At 41.0% G+C, this 24,449-nt stretch overlaps 1 protein-coding gene across 1 annotated transcript in view; it reads left to right on the top strand.

The window, feature by feature from the left end:
- Positions 1-23,062, top strand: part of shisa9 (shisa family member 9) — a 71,076-nt gene extending 48,014 nt beyond the window's left edge. Inside the window, exons 3-4 of the mRNA XM_004080197.4 lie at positions 5,450-5,596; positions 18,961-23,062. Of these exons, the coding sequence (XP_004080245.1) occupies positions 5,450-5,596; positions 18,961-19,799 (986 nt within the window). The 3' untranslated portion in view covers positions 19,800-23,062. The remainder of the gene's footprint in view (positions 1-5,449; positions 5,597-18,960) is intronic.
- The last annotated feature ends 1,387 nt before the right edge of the window (positions 23,063-24,449 follow it).

The raw sequence follows: 24,449 nt of genomic DNA, 5'->3' as shown, positions 1-24,449 counted from the left end.
AAGTTTTTCCAATCTGGTGCTATTTGTAATTTGTTCTTTCGCTCCCCGGTCCTGTCCATCCAAGTGTGTGCTCTGAGTCAATGCCAGGAAGAAGTGTTTAATTAATCCCAACGCAGCTGGCTTTGCCTTGACAGTTGAGCTGCGCAGGTTTACAAGGCCCCTGAGTGCACCTCAGCGCTCAACAATGCGCCGCCGAGATAAGAAAAACCTGCTGCGGGAAATCAATACTTTTCTGTTGTTTTCTGCTGTGCCTTCCCTCCTGCGTCTCTACTTGTCCTGCTCGACTCCGAGTCTCGCTCCCAGTCTCTTGCTCCTGCTTGTCAGATTATCTAGTGGCAGCATTTAGGCTTTTAACCAAATTTATTCACTTACCAAGGACACCTTGAGCCCCAGAAACAGGAATTTGCAATTATCTGGCAGGAGCAGCGCAGCAAGAGAACGATTCCTGCATCGTATTTTAGCCGTCCAGCCGTGCTGCCAAGTCCGACTGTGCAGCTACACTAAACGCTGAAAGGCCGTGTCGATCAGCCACTACGTACTTTTAGCGCAAATTGCACGGATGAGAATTAGTCATGTGTGAGTTTACGTGGAAAATGTGAGAAGAGTTGTGGTCTTTACATGAAATTTATACAGATGCATCAAGAATGAACCACGTTATAACCACGGATGAAGTATGGATAACCACGCAAAGACCACGTAAACCAGCGTAGAACATGAACCGTGTGTGATTATTGCGCTGTTCATATGCACTTCATTAGTGATTTGTGTGTCAATGGTGTAATTTTAACATATGTGCGCCGTATATATACACGATTTAAAAGTTAGACACCGGTTATTCATGAAACGGCTGTGGAAAGCCACAAATTTGCACATGCATCTCACAAAAATCACGCAAGATTTACGTGATTATTGCTTAAAAACTACATAAAATATGTGCAAACTGCGTAATTCTAAACCGACCAAAAGTTTTGAACTTCTTGAAACCAAAATTATTCGTAAAGACCTGTCAGCCAAAACCCTCGACGGACATCCGTGCACATCGATGAATGAGGAACGCAAGAAACACTTGTGAGTTACGTACATTACGCACGTTACACAAACGACCGACATTTCATATGTGGAAAATGCACAAAATGTACACAGTGGCTGTGTGATGCCGCCTTTGATTCTTTGCATGTTTTTAAGAACAATTCTCACTGATTTTATTAAAAGACAAGATCCTTTTCTACTTTCAGATGCAAAGATGTTTTGAATATTGAAGCAGCAAACAGGAGGGGACATGCTAGTCACTCTGTGAGATTAGATGGTGATTTTAAGAGTCTGAAGTGTGAAAACATCAACAGTAAACCTTTGTTGCATGTGAAAGTTTGGTAGTTTGAGAGAAAAATCCATTTTTTTGGTTTGGTTTGCTTCGGCCAGGCGGTTTGTGGTCGTTCCAGCTCCAGATTAAGACCAACATTAAAAATGTTTATGCTCATCTTTGATAAGATTATGTTTACTAAATGCTTTCCTTTCTACTTGCAATTGGAAATAAATGCACCTGTGCAGAATTCTGATGTTGTTGAGTCACATGATTTTGACAAATATTTTCTCCCAAAAGCTTATTTGTTGTTCGAAAGAATAAAGCAGACGTAGGAAAATAAGTAAAAAAAAAAAAAAGAACCCAGAAGAATTCGGAACAGGAATGAGGTTTGACTTTTTCTGAAAGACTCAAAGGTTCCCTGTGGAGTGACAGCTGCACCGTTTGTACGTGAAACCAGGAGAACGAGGTGATTTATTAGGAATGTGCAGGTTTACATAATAATGTGCTGAACACAGATCTGCCTTTTTTCTGCACTGACAACTATTTCCAGCACTAAAAAAGACATTTTTAAATTTAGCTTCATTAAAATTTATGTAATAAATTTTATGATTCATTAAAATAAAGCAAAGAATTGTGTATATTATCAGAACAATATATGCAGTATTGTTTTTAATATTACTTAATGAAAGCAGAAAGTAAAACCTATGGGACTCCAGGTCAGAGCCCTGTGGAACCCCGCCACTGATTTGGAATCTAACAGACAAATGTTCATTTAAGCACTGAGATTTACCCATAAGGGACTTTATTTACCAAAACATTTTTGAATAGAAGAAGAAAACAAAAATAAAATTACAAAAAATAAAATGAGATTATGAGAAAAACATCAAATTTGCAGACAAATAAAGTCATGCTTACTGATAAATGCAGTTCCACATTTACAAAAAAGTTATGCAGATTCCACAAGATTCGTCCGCAGTGCGACGTCCATCCATTTTTATCTGAATTATCTTGTTTAAGTTGCATGTAAAGTTGCATGAAAAAACATGATTTTTTCCTTGTAAAATTACAACTCTGAAGCATAAATTAACAACTCTATTCTCAGACAATATTGGATTCTATTGCATGATTTATTCTCAGACAATTTCTCCCAATAATTTTACTCATAACATTTTGACTTTTTTCTCATAATGCAGTGACTTTTTTGTTACATTTTAACAGGTTTCTCATCGGTGTATGACTGTTATTGTAAATGAAACCTTTTCTTATATTTTGTGACTATATGTTGGTAACATTTACTTTTTTCTTATAGTCGTATATCTTTACTTGCGTATTGGCTTTTTTCTCATCATCTAGTGACTTTATGTAAGTAATTTTTTCTCTCATAATTATCCTCATACGACATTTAATTTTTTTTTATAATTCTTGTAAATTTCTTGAATTCTTTCTAATAATTTTTCTCATACAACTTTGCCTTTCTGACTTTGACTTTTACCCCTTGTTCTCATATGTGCATTTGTTTTTCTACTGATGCGTCTTTGCATTAATTTATATTCTTTGTCCTTAAACCAAAAAATTCTTGATTCTTATCAAACAGAACTAGTGGCATTTTCCAAAATAAAAAACATTTTTGGAATAAAGATTTAGTTAAAGTTTTCGCTTCCTGCTACAGTTTAAACAAATCAAATCAAAGACTTTAATGTGCATTTTGAAATGAAACCTGTATACACTATTTAGCATCTTTCATGCTCCTCTTTCACTCTTTGAAAGCACCTGTGTGCTGCAAGGTTCAATCAGTTGCAGTTGGGTTTTGTTGGATTAAAGTATTTAGAGGTCACATCCTCGTTTGGAAAGAATGTGCCGCAAGCGTCAGCACCAACGCCGGCGTGGCGTTTGTGTGTCTGTGAAAAGCTGAATCAGAAATGTACGGATCAAAGGAGGATCAAAAAGGCTGCAAAGAACCAGGAGTCCTGAGCATTCGAGTCATCTCTTTGTGAGCACCTCTGCTACTTTCGCACAAAAAAAAGTATTTACTTTGAAACTTGGACTAATACATATTTATTAGACCTTTTGAATGTCTGTGTGATTTTTTTCTATTGTATGAGAAGTGATACAATCCTGACTGTGAGGCTGGAAGGAATAGAAAAGAGACACTATTAAAGAAAGAACAGGAAGTAATCTTCAACAATAACAGCAATTATGCACTTTCAAATTTAAATAAAAAGCAAGACAAAACACAAAAAAAACAAGAAGACTGACAGAAATAAAAACAGGAGGTCCCAAAAACGATTAACCCGGAACAACAGAATAAGTTCATCGAATCAAGAAAGACTAAACTTTAAAAAAAAAAGATTCAAATGTGCTACTTTCAACATGTTCCCAGTAGTCTTTTAATTATGATTATGCCGTTTTTAGTTAAAGAATAAATAAAGCTGTGTCGTTTTCTAGGACATAGTTTTTGCTGAGCGGTAGTGATGGAACACCTCTGATCGGAAGTCTGCAGGTTCAACTCCCGCCCTGCCCGCCCATGTGATGAAGTGTCCTTGGGCAAGACATTGAACCCCACCTTGCCTCCGGTGGAAGGTTGGCGCCAGCGTTCGTTCGGCAGCTGAAAAGTGCTATACAAGTATACGTCATTTACCACAGTTTTACGATTAAGACAGATTACTTTTTGCATCAAATATTCAGCACCAAATGTCGACACTGGTCATTTCCAACTGATTCTGGGTTTTTTTTCCTCCAAATTTGTTGTCCTAAAAGGTAACAACTTAAATGTGTAATGTTAAAAATGCAAAAACTGTTCTTCCTAAAATCACCCCCTCGTGTCGCGCTACGTTGTTGCCCAGGGTAACATGCACAACTTGCAGCTCCTCTGGTCACATGACTGATGGAGCAGTTCAATATGATGTGGGGCTGAAAACACAGAAATAACCCAAAATATCTAGAAATGACACGTGCACTTTTCTTTTCTTATTTATTGATTAGCAATAACTGAATAGAGCAGTCGATGCTAATATTGTCGATGCATGAATATCTATGTTTTAACACCAACTGATGCCACCATCATAACAGTGTGGTAGCAGTTTCTTAGAAATTTTCGGCAGAGTTATGACAGTTGGCACAGAACAACCCCGCCCCCCATGCCGTCACCCATAACCGAGAGCTCTTTGTTTACACTAGCTAGCTGACAGCTCTTCACACCCGATGCTATTTTGAGCTTATTATTCTTAAAAAAATAAATTAAAAAAAGGCCTCCATCATCAGAAAACATTTTAGAAAGACAATTTTCATCGGGGCGGGCCTTTAAACACCAAACTCTCATTAAATCTTTATTTTCTAACCCTGAAATATTTGCGATGAGTCTTATGTTTATGAGGAATAATCTAAACCTAAAAAGTCAATACTTTTTAAAGAAAATATTCTGAAGAGTTAATAAAAATTGAAATGTAAAATTAAATTAGCAGAAATATAGGCAAAGGAGCCGATTAATAGAACAATCTAAGCTAGAAAAGCAAAATTTTTATAGAATTTTTTTTTAATGAATTGAAAATTGTATAAATAAGCTAAACTGAAACATGTTTTTGTATTACATTTGGAGTTTCAAACATTAAAGTGCAAAAAATAAAATAAAGATTTGTTTTACGTCCATTTTTTGTGTCATTCTGTGTTTACACGTGTCTATCTTTTAAACTCACAGAGGAAAAAACAGATCCATTAAATCTGTGAAGACATCCCTGGAAAAAACGTGTTTTTTTCACGAACAGCAAAGCTGTCCGACCGTAAACAACAACATCTGCTGGAGTTCAATTTTCAAACTAAAACCTGTGAGTTCTGCATCCGAAAAAGGGATTTCTGCTGCTTAGAGAGCTGGCATGCGTGACACCAATTCTGCTAGAGTTTCATGCGACAAGCTGCAGGGTTGCATCCAAAAAGGCAGCAGGGCTTCCATTATGCTGCAGCTGGAGAGCCATGGCAGAACTCCATCATCGTGTCATAAATGAGCAGCTGTGGACGTGGATGAGGGCTTCTTTCTTGTTTTTTTTTTACTCTTTAGCAAAGCGTTTGACCAGCATATGCCGTGATGCAGCTGCTCATCACCCGCTGCAGTTGGAGCACGGATGTAACCTTGTCGTGTGTCTTCGTTCACAGAGGGTGGCCAGATTAACAACAATGTGGCAGCAGGCGCCAGCGTTGGCCAGCAGCACCCCTACCCCGCTCTCAGCCAGCTGGCTCACGTCTACGAACAGCAGCAGCAAAACAAGGATCTCAGCAAGTACGCCTCCCTGAAGGCCGTAGGTGAGTGTCGCTGCAGATTGATGGATTTAGGACCCCAAAACAAAGGGCAGCGGGACGTTTTCCTCGCCCTTTGGGGGTCCTGTTGATGGGGGTTTGATGTCGGTCAGCTGCTCCGAACATCCTGCTTGTTTGAATAGAATTCTGTTTCTTTACCTGCAGCCATCTGCTGTGACAATTTGGGGTCAAACAATTTGGGGCCTAATCACATTTAAATGAAAAGCCAAAATGAGTCAAATATAACAACTAATCACTTCCTTATTAAATAAATGATGAAACGTTTACAAAATAGAGGCATTCCAACAAAATTACGTTTAAAATGTAGCCGCTTAGTGAACCGACATTCATGCTCAGGTCAGGGTTATTTAACAGAGTGGACCTCAAAAACTGCTTTTAATTTGAAAAGAAACTGTAGTGAAAATCGTTTTTGTTTCAAATAAATCATGTTTTTGTTTATATATATGTATATTTATAAAGTAGCAATTTTCTATGTTGCTCAAAAGAAACTTGTATTAAAAATTGTAGTATTAGTATTTAGATTATTTAGTGTTTTTAAATGCCTGAATCTATATAAAAATAAATCACTTGTGTTTTTATTGCTGCATGAAGGTACAGCTGGAGATGTAGGGTTTGATGCATATATGAATCAATAGGCATCATGGTATTACATACTTCACAGTAAGTTTAACAAATTCTACATTTTTCCATCATAACTAATAGCACTTTTACACAACATTAGGCTTCATGCTACGGTCACAAATACAACCGTGCGATGGGGAGCCATCACCAGAAGATTACCTGCCTGGTCAGATTTGGAGCACACATTATAATCTTGTTAGTTTACAATTGTACACATTTTTTAGACATGTCTCTTAAGTAGCACAGGGAGCCCCAGCATCCAAAATGAAGGTCCAACCACAGCGGGAGTCTTCGTCTAATGAAGTGGGGCAGCAGTGGTTCAGGCGGTTGAGGAGGTTGGCGGTTCGATCCCCACTCAACCCCAGTCAACTGTTGTATTCAATTTGCGAGACACTTCCTTCTCCCTGCCTCCAGTGTGGCTTCACTGATATGAATGTGAGAGGGGCAGTACCTCCGTCCGTCTGCCCCAGGGCAGCTGTGGCTACGTCAGTAGCTCACCATCACCAAGTATGAATGAGGGGTGAATGAATGATGGACACACTGGAAGCCTTTTGAGCGTCTGGAAAAGCGCAGATAAATCCAACCCATTAATTAAGCAACAAAAGCATCAATGCCGTCTCCCGATTTGGACCCCCGCCCCATGTCAACAGCAGTGGGACGGCAGCATGGGGCCAGGGGGGCGGCAGTCTGAAATTGGCCGATCATCAGACACAGGACCTTAGACCCCCTCCTATCAGTCAGAAACCGCTCAGCTGCCTTCCAGTCACTTGACTGCCACTGCGCAACCGCCAAATGTGCTCAGGCCCCCCAATGTCAAAAAACGTCTTCCTAAAACCTCCACGGCTGTTGCCAGGCACCTGAAAACGCAACTGCCGCCTCCGGAGGACAAATGTGGCGGCAGCCACCAAACGAATTTACCTCAAAAAACTGCATTTAGCTGGTAATACTGAGGCATTTTGAGATATATGTGACCAGTAGTCTTAATACACGTTAATTACACATTAATAATTATACATTAAATCATCTATCAGTTCATTTTAGCTATTCTCGAGTCCAATTAATTAGAAAAACACTTTGAAAAGAGATAAGTTCAATTATTGCAATTAATGTACCAAATATTTCAATATTGATTCACATAGAAGCTGCATTTATGTCTGCTTCGTAAATCCAGATCTGAGCTTTTTAGCTTTTGTTTTGTTTTGTGGGGCTTTTATTTATTTTTGTTTCCAGTAGAGACCAAATATAGACAGAAGACCACATCAAGATGCTTTCAGCCGAGTTTGATTGGAAAAAAATTGTTCAGATTTCCAGAACGCCAACTTTATTATGTGTTGATGTGAGTCCCCGAGGATCAAAGAACAAATTGATTTTGAAGAACTTGAACGTTTCATAAAAATATTCAACTCGGAGAAAACAATCATCACAGAAAATGCAGGCAATTTCTCAGAGACACAACTCGAAGAACGTAACCCGTCTGACTACATTTCATCTCACCGCACGCACATCCAGCGGATGGAGACGACTGCACATGAATGAGATGTCAGGAAAGAAAAAAAGGCTTCAGAGGCCACAGCATCTACAAAATAGGACAAAAAAAGACCAGACTGGACCCACCAAAAGAGCACCAAGAGGATTCTTTTGGTTTCTTCCGTTTTTGGTTTCTTCTTTCTTACTGCACCTTTAGTACCAGCTAAATATAAACTCCTCCTAGGGATTTTTAACTATTGCCCCATAACCCCTCAAGCGTTATTAGGAAGTAGTGACGGGCGATCCCACACTTTTAAGATTTGACACCGATTACTTTTTGAATAAAATATTCAATACCGACAATTGCCATTAATTCTTAATGGTTAATGGTATTTTTTTCTTAAGCATATTTCCGGTAACCCAAAAATTATATACATGTACCGACAAAGATAGGCCAGATAACTTTATTGTGATAGGTTCAAAATACAAAATTCAATAGTAAAAATGTAAAAAAAACTAAAGAACACACTATCTTTAGCTTTGGATTGGTGTTTTTGAACATCAACACATTAAAATGTTCAGGTTTGAGAGGATTTCTCTTCTGGCTGACCGTGTTCTTAGAAAACAGCCTCTCCACTGGAACAGATGTACCAAGAGTTTCTGACATATTTCTTTACTTCACCCAATAGTGGAGGTGACCTCTCGTTTTTCTTTCCGCTAAAGCAAAAGCTCCTCGATCCCTTTTTCCTCCATGTGTCTTGCGCATTTTAATGTGTGCATCTCTGTTTGAATACCTTTTACTGGAACATAATGAAAATGTAATAATTCAATCATTGGCTCAAGCTGAACACAACAATGTAACATTCAATGTAAACATATTAGGAATGTGGGCGTGGTTAACAAAAACCTCCATTGCCAAAGAAATTTTACTTTTGCCGATGTAGGTACCATAACCGTTCGTCCTGCAACAACCGTTTGGGGTCCTGGGACTAGTGCTGACGTCACATTATGTGACTGGGTGTCCGTTGGTCCGATGACGTGTCAGATAGGGATTGGTCTGGACAAATTAGGATACTACCATATGAGAAGATATCATGTGGTCCGTTGTAAAGTAACAGAGCTCCAACATAGAGCGACATTATCTTTTAAATGTGCTTTAATTATTGTTATGATCATTATCAACGGTTTTCGGACTGCGCTCAGAACCCTTCTCCGAACCGCACACTATGACAAAGCACCTTCCCTACCTCAGAGACACGGTTCGCTTGTGTGGAGCAGCAGGTTCATTCTAACAGCCACAGATCTTTTTACTAAGTGGGTTGTGGCAAAATCTCTCTGTAAACACTACAAAGAATAATGTCAGACACAACTTATGAAGGAAAATAACTTTAGGTTACAACAGGAAACATGAAATGAAAATATGTAGAGCCCGAGCAGATCTACGTAGTTTGTCCAAGTGGGGCTACCGTAGTCTGACATTATCCTCAGTCGAAAGGACCCCGAACGGTTATGCAGGCCGAATGGTTAGGGTACCTACACCGGTTCTTCTAAAACTTACTTATGCAGATTTACCTAAAATCCTTGAGCAACGGAATACGCAACGGAACCCCACGAGGATCAATATTCTAGTTTTTTTACCATTGTGGAGGATAGTGAGAGATGTGTAAAGCATCAAGAGGGGGCGCAACAGCGCAGCTCAGGGATTTACTTCATTGATTTGTTTTAGTAACAATTATTTTAAAAAATACCTATTTTTGCTACTTCTTTATGAAGCACTGAACAATGACAGGAGGAGCAGGAACGACAATAAACTAATAAATGCTCAAACGTGACCAAAAAGGAATAAACGAACCAGAAAAATACCAGTAAAAGCAGGAATAAGGGCGGTAAAACAGACAGAATGTGAAAACAAGACTCTTTAGAGTTAATTGACTAAAACAGAACCAGCTGGTGTGACGCAACTGAAGAGGAAAACCAAATCTGATCACAAAGTTAGTTTATAATCAAGAGAAAAGCTAAAATCCTCACCAGCAGTGAAGACATCTGTTTCCAGTTTCAAGTTATTTTTAAATTAAAGCTTCATTAATGAACCAGAATCAGCACTTTTTTACCCCATAATTTAGTAATTTTTTACATACATTATAATCTAAAACTTTTAGTTGTGTATTTCTAAAAGGTTTTATTTCTTTAATGGACCTTCTTTCTTGGATGGGAGCCTCTAGGATCGTTAGAATCCTCCTATTCTGTGGTTATCTTGTGTTTTTGTCAGTATGCTACACTTTGTGCTAGCATATGTGTCCGTTTTAACTTGAATCTGCCGTCACAGCGTTGGTGTACAGTCATATTTTCCCAAATTCCCAAAAGATTCACCAAAAATGATTCTTTTCAAACTATAATTTTTCCGTCTGCTCCTGATTCACAGGGATTTGAATAAGGAAATACTACAATTTTCCATGCATATGTTCTCCATCATCAGAAAAATGCCACAGGAACACGTTAAACACATCTGAGTGGTTCTTTGAAGAGGATATGTAGCTAAAGGATGAAAATAAACCAAAATCTGAATCTTTTAGACGTCTTAAACGGATCGTTGGCTCCACGTTGAGCACAGGCTGTGAGGAAGTCTCATTGAAATCATTTTAAAGCTTTTCAATACAAACATGCCTGATGTGGACACACGTGTGTATTTTGGCAATAAAGCCGGAGTGTGGAGCACAGCTGGACTTTTCCTTTCTTTTAAAAAGGCAGAGCAGAGTTTTTGGATAACAAAGCGCTGTCCAGAACCGTTGAATTTAGAGGCCGGTCACTGATTCCTGATTGGTTACTTGAGGCAGAGAAAAGTTTGCACAGAGGATGTGCTGATTGCAGAATATTCAGCTGCAACGGCGTCATTTTGCATCATTTTTCTTCCATTTTCTGATCATCCTTCACCTTTTGAACCATGTCGTTGACTTCCGCCGTCATACAGAGCTGCTGGTTGGCCCACGAACTTCAGAAAGTCCCCCGCAGCACAGAAAACTCCCGGGGCAAGCTTGACTGATGTCAATCCCGCTAATTTATTCTGGCCATTTAAAAAAAAAAAATGAATTAAGCTTCCAGCCAAGTGGCTTTCATCACAAGCATGAAAGAGAAGGAAGGTCACGTCTATTATACATAAGAAAAAGCAAGTAATTGGATTTAAAGGCCACTTGGTGTCTGACTTCCTGCGGTCAGCTGTTTTAAACATTAACAGCACATTAAAAAAAATTATGTCTGACTTAGGATTTAAAAAATATACAGTTTGTCAGAGAGAATAAGTGGAACTGCATTGACCTCTGAGATAGGAAAGGATTGGCCCACACACATATTTGTGTTTAGAAAAATCTCTTCTTTTGGTTTATAGTCTTTTAGCCTGTTGGTTTATTAATATTTTAATCTAAAATAAATGTATAAATATTGAGGTTAAGACTGAATTGTAGACAACCAGCACTGCTCGCAACGGAAATTTTTAAAGGTAATCTACATGTATGGCCACTAGGGGCAGTATACATCGCAGAGGATTCAGGAAAGACTTAACCAGAATTATTTTCTCTGCATGTCTGTAAGTTTTAATCCAAACATCTCAAATTTAGGTCTTTGTGTGTTTATGGAAACGATGTGAAAAGCAAGAAAACACATTTTTTGTCGTTTGTTCACAATTAATGCAGTAATTCTTTACGTGGCAATTTTCTGAGTCTTTGTCTCACGTTGATTCTCCGCCGGTTTGGCTGCAAATGATGCTGTGAAAGTGAAGCCGTTTCAATGGGGAAAATTGAGTTTTCTTGACGCTGATGAACGAAGGAGACAAACAAACGCGTTACTCAAGCTAACTTGAGTTCAGACGAACTCCACATCCCATAAATCCTTCCTGCAGAAGCGTGTTTTGCTCCAAAATGTCTGGAAGTCACCAGGCTGGTTATTTTATTCGGATAGGATGAAATCTAATCCCCCCAATGTGAGCCATCTACTTAGATCCTGAAATGATGTCGTTAGTTTCTTTTGAGGCTCGTTTTTGCAGGTTGAAATGAGTCTTGGCAGTTCGGAGGTTGTATTCAGAGCTGCTCATTTTTCTCCCTTTGTCGTCTTTGGAGCCTTTCAGACGACAACTTCTCATTTCTGCCCTTTTATAACGGAAATGGCCTCCATCTGCCCTCCACCATTCCTCTTTTCTCCGCCTAGTTTGCTCTTTTAACCTTTAATGTCCGGGATCCTCAACTCCAACCTTCCAAACTTTACTTTTTTTTCCCTTTATCTTCACATCTTTACCTTTTTCTTCTGTTTTTTTTTTTTACCCTTCTTCTCCACCTCCTGGAGAGCCCCCCCCCTCCATGTACATCCATCCGTCTACGCAACGCTCATCAAAGAATCATTGGGCGGCTCTAATCGCCATCTTATAGCTGCTCGAATCTGATTCCATTTCTTTGAATGAAAGGAGCTCTCCTCTCTTTGGAGGCTCACACTTTTAGCTGATGGATCTTGATTTCCATGCATGCTATTTAAAAAAAAAAAAAAACACCTAGAAGTGATTAGAAACCAGAGATATGTCACCTCAGATTGCAGGGAGTGGCATTAACTGTGGAAATGTCACCCAGAAGTGGCGGCAAATGCATGTGTGAGCAACGGCCGAAAACATTTCACCGCCTGCCGACCCAATTAGAAACAGAGCCGAGCCTGAGATCCCAACCATTTTCCTAAACCCCCCCCATTAGCGTCCCTCAAGCGCCCCCCCCTTGCCAGTTTGCCTCTGCAACTTTCCCAACAGTCTCATCAGCCACTCTTCTGTCAATCAATAACCATCTTCCCTGCCCCAGTGTGCACTCATATAAGGTCACTTTATTGAATTCAGCAGCCAGGGCAAGAGTCTCCCAATAAAGGTTCCTCCATACACGCCTGCAGCTTAGCCTGAAGGGGGGGGGACGCGGACTCTTGCAAGCACAAATGACCAATTATAACGGAGACATAACGTACAAATGCTTTGCTGAATCTTGCAAAGGTGCCCTCTCCTCCATGCCTGTCAGCGATTCAGCTTTTCCCACTAAAGGTAGGCAGAGGAAGCTCCTCATAATTGGGGGGGATCACATTGTTCCGTTCTATTTATTTCACTTCCTAAGTGACGCGACAACCAGTCGGGGCAGCGCTTCTCATTCTGGTGCATTAACAGTTTGTAGCACGACTATTAACATTCCTCACATCCTGCAGAATGCACACATTATTCATGTGATGTTTTTACACACATCCCGAATGACCTGATAGTCTGAGTATAAGATGAATAAAAATGTCACATCGCTGCTGCCTTTAACTTCACGACTTCTTACATCCGTTCTTTGAAAGAGACCACATTGAAATTGTGCGACTTTTGGCTAAAAGTTACAAAAATTGTTTATGAGGGAGTTTCTGAAATTCTTGTAAAATAATTGTAAACAGTTCTGAATTTTCCTAACTGAGATGGCTTCACTACCAGGCTGCTTTTCAAATTAAAGTCTCCAGAAACATTTTTTTTTTGTCCTAAAAAATGTAAAACAATTAAAATCTGGACCTGCAAGAACTGCGCAATAGTGGATGTTTCTTGAATTTGCTGTAATGTGGTCAAGTGTTAGTTTTACTTATTGGTTTTTAATATGGTTTTAACACTTAATATTGTGATATTCTTGTTTTTATTGACTGATGCACTTTTTTATTTAGCTGTAAATGTATTGGTTATAATTTTATGCTTTTAATGAAATAAAATTAAATGAAATTTTATGTGTATAGCCCAAATTCACAACAACAGACGTTCGATGGTTTTCGTATCGGTAATTGAAAAAGTTAAACATATGATCAAAAGGATCATGAATACATAGAATTCAATAGTAAAATACTAAAATGAACTAACAAAATGAGTAAGCTATACTGGCATCCCTGCCCTTAGACCCCCCCTTCACGGTAAGGAAAAACTCCTAAAAAAACGGATTACGGAAAAAACGAAGAAACCTCAGGGGTGCCCACATGAAGGAGGGATCCTCCCCCAGGACGGACAGGTGATTTACCAGAACTCATAGAGAAGAATTAACGTATCTAACTCTACAACTACATATTCAAAGTCCAGCAGACGAGCTTCATCTAGATGGAGTTGGGGGGGACAGTCGGGGGCGCGAGTCGAGCCGGAGACAGGATCTACAGCCAGGTGTAGGAGAGGGAGCAGAGACGAGGTACTCGGTCAGGAACAGAGCAGAGACGAGCCAACTGGAATCTGGAAGCACTCCCACTCCCCAGGGGTGGGAGTGGAGAAGGAAAGACGGACAGTACATGAATCGCACTGCACCAAACAGAGGCATGGAGAACTAAATGATGGATAATGATCAAGAATAGAGAAGAGAGGGAGGGCAGAAGTAGATGAGAAAAGATGACAGAACCCCAGTGCACCATAGGCTACGTTCACACTGCAGGGTTTAATGCTCAATTCCATTTTTTGAAAAAAAATCAGATTTTTTTGCAAGGCTGTTCACATTTCCAATGAAATGCGAATTTTTGTGATTTGTGTGACTGTGAAATGACCCAGAAGTGACCCGCATGCGCAACGGTGAACGGTGAACAACGTCACTCGTTAATTGTGGAAGTAGCTAACGTTAGCAATGGATGTCAACAACAGTGTTGTCAACAGCGGAGCTCTTTTTGCATTTTAAAATTTATTTTCACAAAGGAGCAGCACATAACAATCTTCTCATTTTAAGAAGACATTGGAGCCAGGATCGCCTGTAACCACTGTTGTGGAATGGGGATGTGTATGTGCTGGGGCCACACGTCTGTGTGTAAGAGACAGGAGAGAGCGCGTGCAGCAAGGTAGGGAATGGGGGGGGGGGCAGTGGGGGCTCGCATTCATGTTGTGTGTTAAGGAGGAAGGAGAACAGTAATAAAAGAAGGCTTCCCCCAGAATAAATGCTATGGACTCTTTATTAAGCCGCTCTGGAGAATGTAAGGGTCCGAACGGGGAAGTGAACCCCGAAGGAGGATCCGCCTTCGGTCCCCCGCACTTCTGATCCCGATTGGATAGGGAGGGAAAAAAAGTCATGCCTGGAAAGGTTCAACAATACACTCTGCCATGTCGCTAAAAACAATTTTCATAAACCGCCCGGTTGCGATGAGAGCCCTCGAGTTTGGCCTGAATAGAGCTCTCACCCCAAATATGAATCCAATCGGTGACCTCGCTTCCCTTCCACTGACTGGTCTCAGCAGCATCGTCCGCCATGGTTGATGTTTATGTTCTAGTTCCCGCCTACTTCAACGCAGAATTATGAAGTTTGTAGCGTCTCAATGACATACGGGCCGGATACATGTGGCCTGGCTGTTCAGACGGAGGTCGCATTTCAAAAGATCGGATACGTATCGGATTCAGAACAACATACCCAAGTGGCCTGGGTTGCATTTGAAAAGATCGGATCTGTGTCGTCCAGACTGTCATGAAAAGATCAGATACAGATCGCATAGGGGCAAAAAAAAAATCAGAATTGGGTCGTTTGAGCCTGCGGTGTGAACGTAGCCATAGTTACCCCAGCTTCAACTTCTAGCAGCTACTAAAAACAAATTGTTATTGTTATTAAGTTTAATTTAAACACATTAACATTAAGTCAAATAATCTCTGAATACTAACTAGTCTGATAATAAGCTTTTTTAAAGACCAAATGATCCACCTTTTACTTATTTTTTTAGTCAAAAATGATTTTTAGTCAAATTATTATTGTTTTAAAGAATGAATGATGCGCTGACCAAGGAGGTCTTTGAAAATGTCCGGTGTACCCAATGACAAACTAAAGCTGCGAGCAGCAATGTATGGTCCGCACTAACTCTCGTACTCGCCCTCACTAACCCCCCCATTGCCCCCTTTTTTATTACCACTCAGAACTGGAAATGACAAAAATTCATAAAATAAAATAAAAACTTTGTTCAAAATGGCAGATTTTCTATAGTGGCTTTATCTCCATAGCAACCATTTCATTTTTCGATCATCTGGGGGTGACGGACAGGTTTATGTCAGTTTTAGAAAAATCAGCAAAAGTAAATTTTTTCATTTCCTTGGCAACGGATGTGTTTTGTTAACCATGCCCAGATTTCTAATATAGTCATATTGTGTTTCATATTATTTTGTTCAGCTTGAGTCACCAACTCATGTGTTAAATTTTCACTATATTCCAGTAAAAAAATGTGCGAGCAACTTGGGAGCGCCAATGATGCTCGAGGAGGCGATAGACTGAAATCCCTGATGAGAGTTTAATTTGTAGCTGGTACTGAACGTGTCGTTTTTTGTTTTTTGTTTTATTCAAGACGCTGCCCTCTTCCTGAGGTTAAAGGTCAATAAAACCTGGGTTGTGTTTGTACACTGGACTTAGTAAAAACAAGTTTTCTTTTTCTATATGTGAAAAATGTGAAAATCACCAAATTTAATACTGTGCCCGTTGGGTCCTGTTGCCATCCCCTAATAGTTTAAACTTTGAATATCACCGACACGTGGGTTTCGGTTCCGTTAGTAGTTTCGTTTAGCCCCATAAAGGTTTTGGTCCTGTAATTATTTTTTTGATGGTCTCTCCCATGTGATGTCATCATATTTGGGGTGAGTTTTTGCGAAATGTTTGCTGAAATGCACCATAAGAAAGAAAAATTGCAAAAACTATGTGATCCTTGCAGCTCACTGTGCAGCACAATCATCTGCAAAATATTACCAGTTTTTGAGGACAGAAATGAAAAAAAAGGACTTTAAACTACTGAACTGCATAATCTTGGCAGTAGGTAATCTAATTGCCTGAGAAATAGGGAAGCAGCCTGACACACAGGTCTAACCCTAATAAGGGCTTTACTGGCACTGAGGGGCTTCAGAGGAGCAGTGCTCATCTCCGTTCCCGCTGCATAATGGGAGTCTCTGTGGGACGCTGGCAGAGCCGTGCGGAGCCCACGCCGCGTAACAGCGGTGCTTCTCTTTTCCGCTCACGTCCGCCTCTGAATGTTTGCGCTGGAGGCCTGACTACCTCCAGATTGATTCACCTGTCGCTTGAGCAGGCCTGATCCCCAGAGGCGGTCCTGCAGCAGGTCTCTGTCTGCACCCACGTCCCCGCCTGTGCCTCATTTCTCAGCCGCGCTCATGGAGCGATAAACTGGATTTATAGTTACAGCTGCAAAGCAAACTCGCTGGGAGTGTTAACTTTATCTTCAAGGATGTGGAGGCAACAAGGAGCTGAAGAGTAATGACCGGACTGTGAATGGACGGAGGAAAAAAAAGCTGCTGGGACTAATATTTGTGTTTACGAAAGATTTAAATCCCGGAAACAGCACAGCCAACACCAAAGGTTGAAACTAAACAAACCTGATGATCATTTGAGGTCGATTTTATCTTTTCTTTTCTTTGTTTGACTTGCAGAAAACCACAATCTTTCCATCCGTTGTACGTCGCGCTCACACTGAATGCGTCAAATTTGCACCAGACACCTCTCTTTCGCTGCTATACACACTTGTCCAAAATTGTTTTCATATACTTCATGCTTCCAGATGTTGTAGGAGGAGCCACTGTCCAAGGTTTTTAGCCTCATGGCAGCATTGACCGTATATCTCAGTTACGATGCACGGAAGACACGGATGATATTGGGAGATCAGGCTAATTTATTATGAAAAACTCAACAACAGTGTCGGTAATCACGTCTCTACTTGTCTGGGTTCATGACGTCATTCTGAGACTGTCTCAGTACGGCTAGCTTCCCCGTCCACTGCAGGATGACGGAAGCGTTCAGCGGTACTTCTGTCTCTCTGTGACCCAGTTTAACGACTCAGTCCTAGGAGGGAAAAAATAAAAGATAAGAATAAAATTCCAGTAACTTTTTATTATCGTCTCCATACAAACAAGAAAAATAAAGATCAGAAGGAGAACGATCAGATTCTCCTCCACCTGCTGATTACTTCTAGGATGTAAAACTCCAGGCCTCGAGGGCCAACATCCTACTGGTTTTTGTAAAAACCCATTCCCACCTGCCGCTAATTACCTGGATCGGTGTGTTGTGCTCATCCAATAAGCCGCTCCAATGGCAAGTTAACTGGAAAACACGTAGGCTCCTTGCCCTGAAGGCCTGGAGTTTGACACCCCTGGATGACATCATCAACAAGTCATTTGCCAAAGCTGCGTTCTGAATTGTTTGATGCAATATATCTTTTTTCCCAAATCTCGGACTTTTGAACTCTGAACACGCTGTGCTGCGACGCCAAAAACACACTGCTGCCAGACGGACGCTTTGCACCGCTCACATTGCACCGCAGATACATCGCCCTAACATTGAAACTGCTTCTGATGCGAAAATCGCGTTCGGTGTGAAAGCAGCTTTATCCCGACGAGGAGTTGACCAGTATGAGTGTTGCTGGCTTTTGGCTCGTCTGGGCTTGTGGAGGGTCGTTTAGAGGTGAGGTTGCATCTTGAAGGGAAGCACAGCTGTGTCTTGCAGTCCCCTTGAGGCTCGTACGTCCACCTTAAGGGACGTCATGACAACGTACCATTGTTTTGCGTGTGGTAGGTCTGTTGTAAAGCATTCATAAGGAAGTTTCACGCACCTATGACGTACGGGTGATGCTGTCGTACGAGTACTGACTCTTTACAGATACAAATGCTGCAAACACGACATCTGCACGTGATACGTAAGTACAAATTACTCTCTGATTGTCTAATTTCCTTTTCTTTTAACAGTCCGGGTGCAGCAAGGAGCTCACACTATCACGTGAACAGCACTGATGGGCTTCTTGTGCTGTACGCTGGGTTTGGGGGTGGGGGCTCAAGAGAAAAAAAAAGAAGAAAATGTGCACGGACGTTTTGACTCTAGGATTTCATGTTCAGTCACTAACAATGTTCCATTTAAAAGAATTATATGCAAAGGAGCATCATTGCTGGATGTTGTTGTTGAAAAAAATGACTGCCAGAGTGGGCTTTGTTTGATTCTTCCAGTCTTTCTCTTTGAATTGCTTTCTCTTCAAAGGTTTTGTTCAAAATCCTTACAGGTTTTTTTTTGCACATTCTGCTTTTATGGTGAAAAAATATCCATTTAAAAAAATGCGATACTTTCTTGTGTTTTGTCTGAAAGGAGGTGGAGAAAATGTTCTGCTTTTTATTTCACTACTTCAAAACTATAAAAAGGTCTGTGTATTTAATGTGTGTTTGTATGTTCTTATCCTGCAAAGGACAAAGTTCTGGTTTTATGATTCAGTTCACCGTCATTTTTTCTCTTTCTGTCTTGTGCTAGCTGCCAAGTACAACGGCGAACAGTACAAGCGTCGTCTGATGGTTGAGTTGCCAAAGAAAGGTGGCCTTCCCCTTCAGCCGATGGGCAACTCTAGACCGTCTATGGGCAACATGTCCTCCATGACTCCCCCAATGACCAACAACCCCCTGACCTCCAATCCAATGAGCTCCAACGCCATGAAACCCGGCATCACGCAGATGACTTCAATGAGCCAGATGACGTCCATGATGCCTATGTCTTCACTCGCGCAGATGACCTCCATGGCTCCCATGTCCTCGCTGGGTCCACTGACTCCGGAACCGGTGGCGACTTACGTCACAGAGATGCCCAGCATCTCCTCTGCCTCAAACCTCCCAACAGAGAGGCACATAGCAGGCGGCGTGGGAGGGGGACATAAGCCGAATGGCCAGAAACCCAAAGTTGGTCATGGTCATGCGGGCCACAGCTCTCACACTCACGCCCACAGCCACAGTAACAAGCACACGGGACTTGGGGCTGGTTCCCTCGCTCATCTGTCAGGGACCATGCCAGGTGGCACCTCCCTGGGCATCTCCAGAGCTGCCGAGACCGCCTTTGGCTCAAACTCAGCCACGATGGGCCGCCCAGTAGCATACAGCTCCAACACCATCGCAGCTGGGCATTCAGCGGGGTTTGGACTAAGGGGCTGGGACGGGACTGAAACGGTGGGCAGGAGGAAGAGCTACGGGCACAAGAGGCCTCAGTGTACCATCCTGGAGCCCAACCAGCTGCACACCTCCAGGGGCCAGAGCCACAGCCAACATTTCCTCCCCACACAGCCCTATTTTGTGACCAACAGCAAGACAGAGGTGACTGTTTGAGAGCAGACAGGGAGCAAAGACGAGGGGCTGATTTCAGAGGGGCAGGTCTGCATGTTTGTTAGCGTGAGGTCCAGTGAAGCATCTCTGTCGTTCATGTTTAACAAACAGAGCTCACCAATCAGACCACTTCACAGACTTTTCTGCTTGGCGGGAGGATTTCCGAACTGGTGGTAACCATGACAACTCTTCTGGCTGTAGTTCTGACGTGTGTAAAAGTGGCTAAACGTGGATCGGCTTGGCAAACTAACTTGAGAAGCAATATAGTGGATCAAAGTATAAGACAGGAAATACATGTTCACCCCCAAACCCTTTCAGATGAAGCACTGAATGGTTTGGGAGACCTTTGGCTTCTGGGCGAGGTCATTCAGAAACAACTTTGTATGCTCGGGCGTTGCTGGGCGCCCTTTTCCAGCATTGTTCAGACCTAATCTGGTCTGTTTGGCAAGGGCGTGCAAAGGGGTAGCGTCTGCACGATGCTGCAGCAGAGAGGAGCTTATCAAACAAACACACACACATTCAAACATCCATAGAAAAGCAGATTTGACTCCAAGGGGCAGCTACGTACGGAAACACAGACATTTAAAAAGCAATTGAACACAATGCAAATGAGCGGCTGATTGAACCTTTTTGTGTTTGCATCTAAATTGCGACGCTAGAAGGCAGCAGGTAATGAACTCAACAAATACTAGAATCAAGAGGGAAAGTCCAATCTAACGCAGAGGAGGGAAAAACTGCCAAAATGCATCTGGAGCTTCCTCCAAGAACTACATAGAACGTTAATTTAACTGGATGATAACCTAAAAGCTGTTTAACCTGATGCACTCTACCTGAACCCTTTAATTTAAAAACAAAGGGAACGTTTTTAGCCACAGTTTGAAGGGGCTTCCACCATGTTTGCTACATCTACAGGTGGGGCCATATTTTAGTTTACTCCCCAAAAAAACATGAAAATAACTGCACACCTGCAAAGACGGCTAAATATAAAGATAATTATGAATACATTTATATTAAAGACCCATTCTGGTCATTTTTTTTACAGGGGCGGAGCTACGGGGGCCAAAACTCGATTAAGAAGATTGGGAAATTATCAATACAAGGTTCATAAGACATTAAAAACAAAAGCAATGTTTTAAAATGAAATAGAAAAATAACAATAAAACTGTTAAAAATATGTTTGTTTTTTTTGTCATTTGTAATGACCTTCCACTCTGCTGTTCTCGTTACCCGCCAAAGTCTTCTGCCCCCCTATATAAAATGTTCCAACTCTGCCCCGGCCTTTTTTTTTAAATGTTTTTTTAAAAACATTTAACTCTTGATTTTATTTATTTTAGTCAAATCAATTTGCCCTTGAGTTGTAGGCTGAACCGTTTGTGCCGAGCAACCCCGCCCCCTTTCCCCTCCCCGCTGCTGACAGTACAGGGAGCTTGTGGCCAGCCCAATGTCACAAATACGATCTCTTTCCAACTACAGTTTTTCATCTGCTCCTGATTTACAATCATTTTTATTTTAAAAAAATACTAAGAAAAGCTCATTTTGAGCATAATTTCCTTCCTCTATCATCAGACAAGGAAATGTTAAAAGCACCAATAATGCCATTTTTATCGGAGTGGGTCTTTAATAACACAAGGCAGGGTAGTTTTTAAAACACAGACTTTTTTTCAACAGATAAGAGGTGTTTTTATTAAAATATTATGAGCCATCATGGTAAATGCTCTAGCTGGGTTAAAGTTCCTCTTAAACATCCTGAAAGGAACATATCTGATCCTAAACCACATGTAAACATGTCTTATTGCAGAAAATGCGCTTTATTCTCAAAGTGCTTGTAAACACGGTTCCTGATACCTTTACTATTGGAGCTTCTTTGATGTATTTTGAACAAATTGTGTGCCGCCAAATGCCTGCTGCATTACCTTAAAGCCGACCAAATGCAGGTTGTTTTTGCACGTTGTTACATCTGTGCTGTCAGAGGTGAAGACAGGAAAAAAAGAGGAATAAAAACCCATTTTTGCCACCAGTAACTGAGCTTCATTAGCTCGCTCACTGGGAGAAAAATGAATAAATGCATTTTGAAAATAAAGGCATCGCACCAGCTGGAAACAGCTATTTGGGTCACATGACTCAAACGTAAAAATAAATCTTGGAGTTTCGACAAATAGGCCACAGTCTCTCCAAGCCTTTTCTGTAGCCACAGTTAGAAATGTGACCTTGTCATGAAAAATGCAGCTTTCGCTGTTTATTTTAACTCCAGAAAAAATGCATTAATATGCATTGTAAATCACAGGATTTATTCCTGAAAATATGTGTAATCCTCACCAAAGCCCCAACAGCTGCCATTGGCCCAGACAGCACGGCAAGAACAATGACGGGTTTGCAGATAAAGAAGGAGAAACTGAAGATGTGTTAACCGTCCTTTTTTAAAAGCCTGAGAGGATACGAGGAAGAGGTGCACTCGACAGTCTGATGAGAGAAAAGGAATTAAAGATGTGAGGAAGAGACTCGTTTCACTTCCAGCTCCAGCAGAGCTGCACACACTTGGGATCCAACATTTGAGTTGCAAAAAAGAAATTAATGCCGCCGTTGTGAAATCAAAAGCGACTGTGCCGGCTGAGCGGGAGATAAGAGGGTCTATAAAGGGGGGATGTTTTCGCCTCACGCCGTGCAACACCCTGCTGCCTTCGGGGTCACGTGACTGCAGACCTGAGACGCGGAATGGGATTTTAAAAAGTCGACGGAGCATTAAAATGTCTTAACGAAACACCCACGCCGAGAGACTGGCACTGAGAACATCCCACAGTGCTCGCCGTGCGCTCCCACAGTGCCGAGCGGCAGGTGTCATGGCAGCAGAGAGACATAGTCAGCCATGCTGCTGCACCTGAAACACATGAAAGACTGTGAAACTCCAGACCTTGGCCCTTTGTAGCAATCATGCTTTTTACATATATATACAAATATATAGCCGTTCTCTCTTACAGTTTTATTTTCTTCTTCTACTCCCTCTTTCACGTTTTCCCTCCATAACTGATTCCATCAGAGCAGAAAAACGAGGAGTTGAGCTGCGATGAGTCTGTCCTGTTACGCTGGAGGAAAGTTGTGCGGGGACGGGTGAGTCAAAGCGACTCGCTTTCACAAATGTTTCTGCGCTTCTCTGGCAAAAGAAAAAATAAAAAGGGACTGATTTGAAGCAAAAAGCAAAATGCACATTTCATTTTTCATGTGGGGTTGTGTGTGAGTTCTGTTTGGAAAGGCAGTTCCTTCAAAGATTTTAAAAAAATCAATACAAAGCAATCTTCTTTGAAATCTGCACAGCTTTAGTTCCCCGCTGTTTGGGTAGAGAGACACGAACTGTTGGAGATTTGTAGGAAAAACCGTGTTTTCAATAAAATATGAGCCACGTTCAGTAAAAAGAAAAAGGTTTAACCTCTGATGAAATTTGACTCGCTGGCCCCTAGAAGCCAAAACTCTTAAAATTTGAAAATATTTTCTTTACAAACACAATCCAACCGTATTTTGATCTATTTCAAAGCGTTCCCAGTGGTCTTTTAAATCATTAAATCATTGCTAAAATCAAAAAAAGGACATTGTTTCTGCAGAGCGGCAAGAGTTTATTAGAAATTTGCCATTATGTTGTGGGCAGGACTTTTGGCACCGAGCAACCCCGCCCCCTCTTCCCCTCCCCATTGCTGACAGATTGGAGCAGGGAGCTGGCGCCCAGCCCAACGTCTTTCCTACGTCATTACGTCCTACTGCATTTTTCCGTTTGCTCCTGATTCACAACGATTTGAATAAAGAACCACTGAGCGGGTCTTTAAATAAGCCGCACACACAAAAAAAACTACCAGTACAGTAATTTTAAGAAATCAAAAATCTTGTCAATGAGACACTAAAATCATTTGTAATCAAAAAACTTTCTTGATGAGCTTTGTTATCTTGCATGTGTCTATTCACTTTCGTAAGATTCAGTTTTTGCAGTGTGGGAGTTTCCCTGAAGTTACCAAAACTGGATTTAATTTTTTTTATTTTTTTGCTTTTGAAGCTCTTTCTGAATGAATCTCGATCCAAGCCTTTTAACTGTTGAGCATTTAATGATGAACTTTACTGAAGACAGGAAACAAGCTCAACTTGCAACACGCTTAACGATCCGCCCATCAACCCTGAACATGAGGACATAATTTAAAGGTCAAATTTAAAGAAAAAGAGTGGTGAGCTACATGAGAATTCATGCTCTGAATACTGTATATTAATATTTAATGAAACTACATGTGCATTAAAATAAACATGACTTTGAGAAAAGGAGAGTTCTGATACACAGAACCACAAAAAAACAGGTACCACCTAAGAAAATGAAAAGTCTATTCTTGGGTGTAAAAAAAAGGCTTCAGAGGAATTTAAAAGTAGCAAAAATCACTCCAGTTAGATTTAAATTTGAAACAATGGAACATTTATAACCCATTTTTTAAGCCACTTATGGTTTTGTTTCTGCCAGAGTGGAGAAAAAGGTCAGATTCTGATTGGATATACAGAATCAGAACCAATTGACTTAAACCAGCAAAGCAGAAATGTGGAAACAGATAAAAAACAAACAACCTCCCATTCCACCTCTGCCGTTGCTTTTCAACGCTGGAAAAATCTGCCACCGGAACGACGGGTAAG

Source organism: Oryzias latipes, chromosome 19, assembly GCF_002234675.1.
Source record: "Oryzias latipes chromosome 19, ASM223467v1".
Lineage (NCBI taxonomy): Eukaryota > Metazoa > Chordata > Actinopteri > Beloniformes > Adrianichthyidae > Oryzias > Oryzias latipes.
This window is presented reverse-complemented; position numbering and strand designations above follow the sequence as displayed.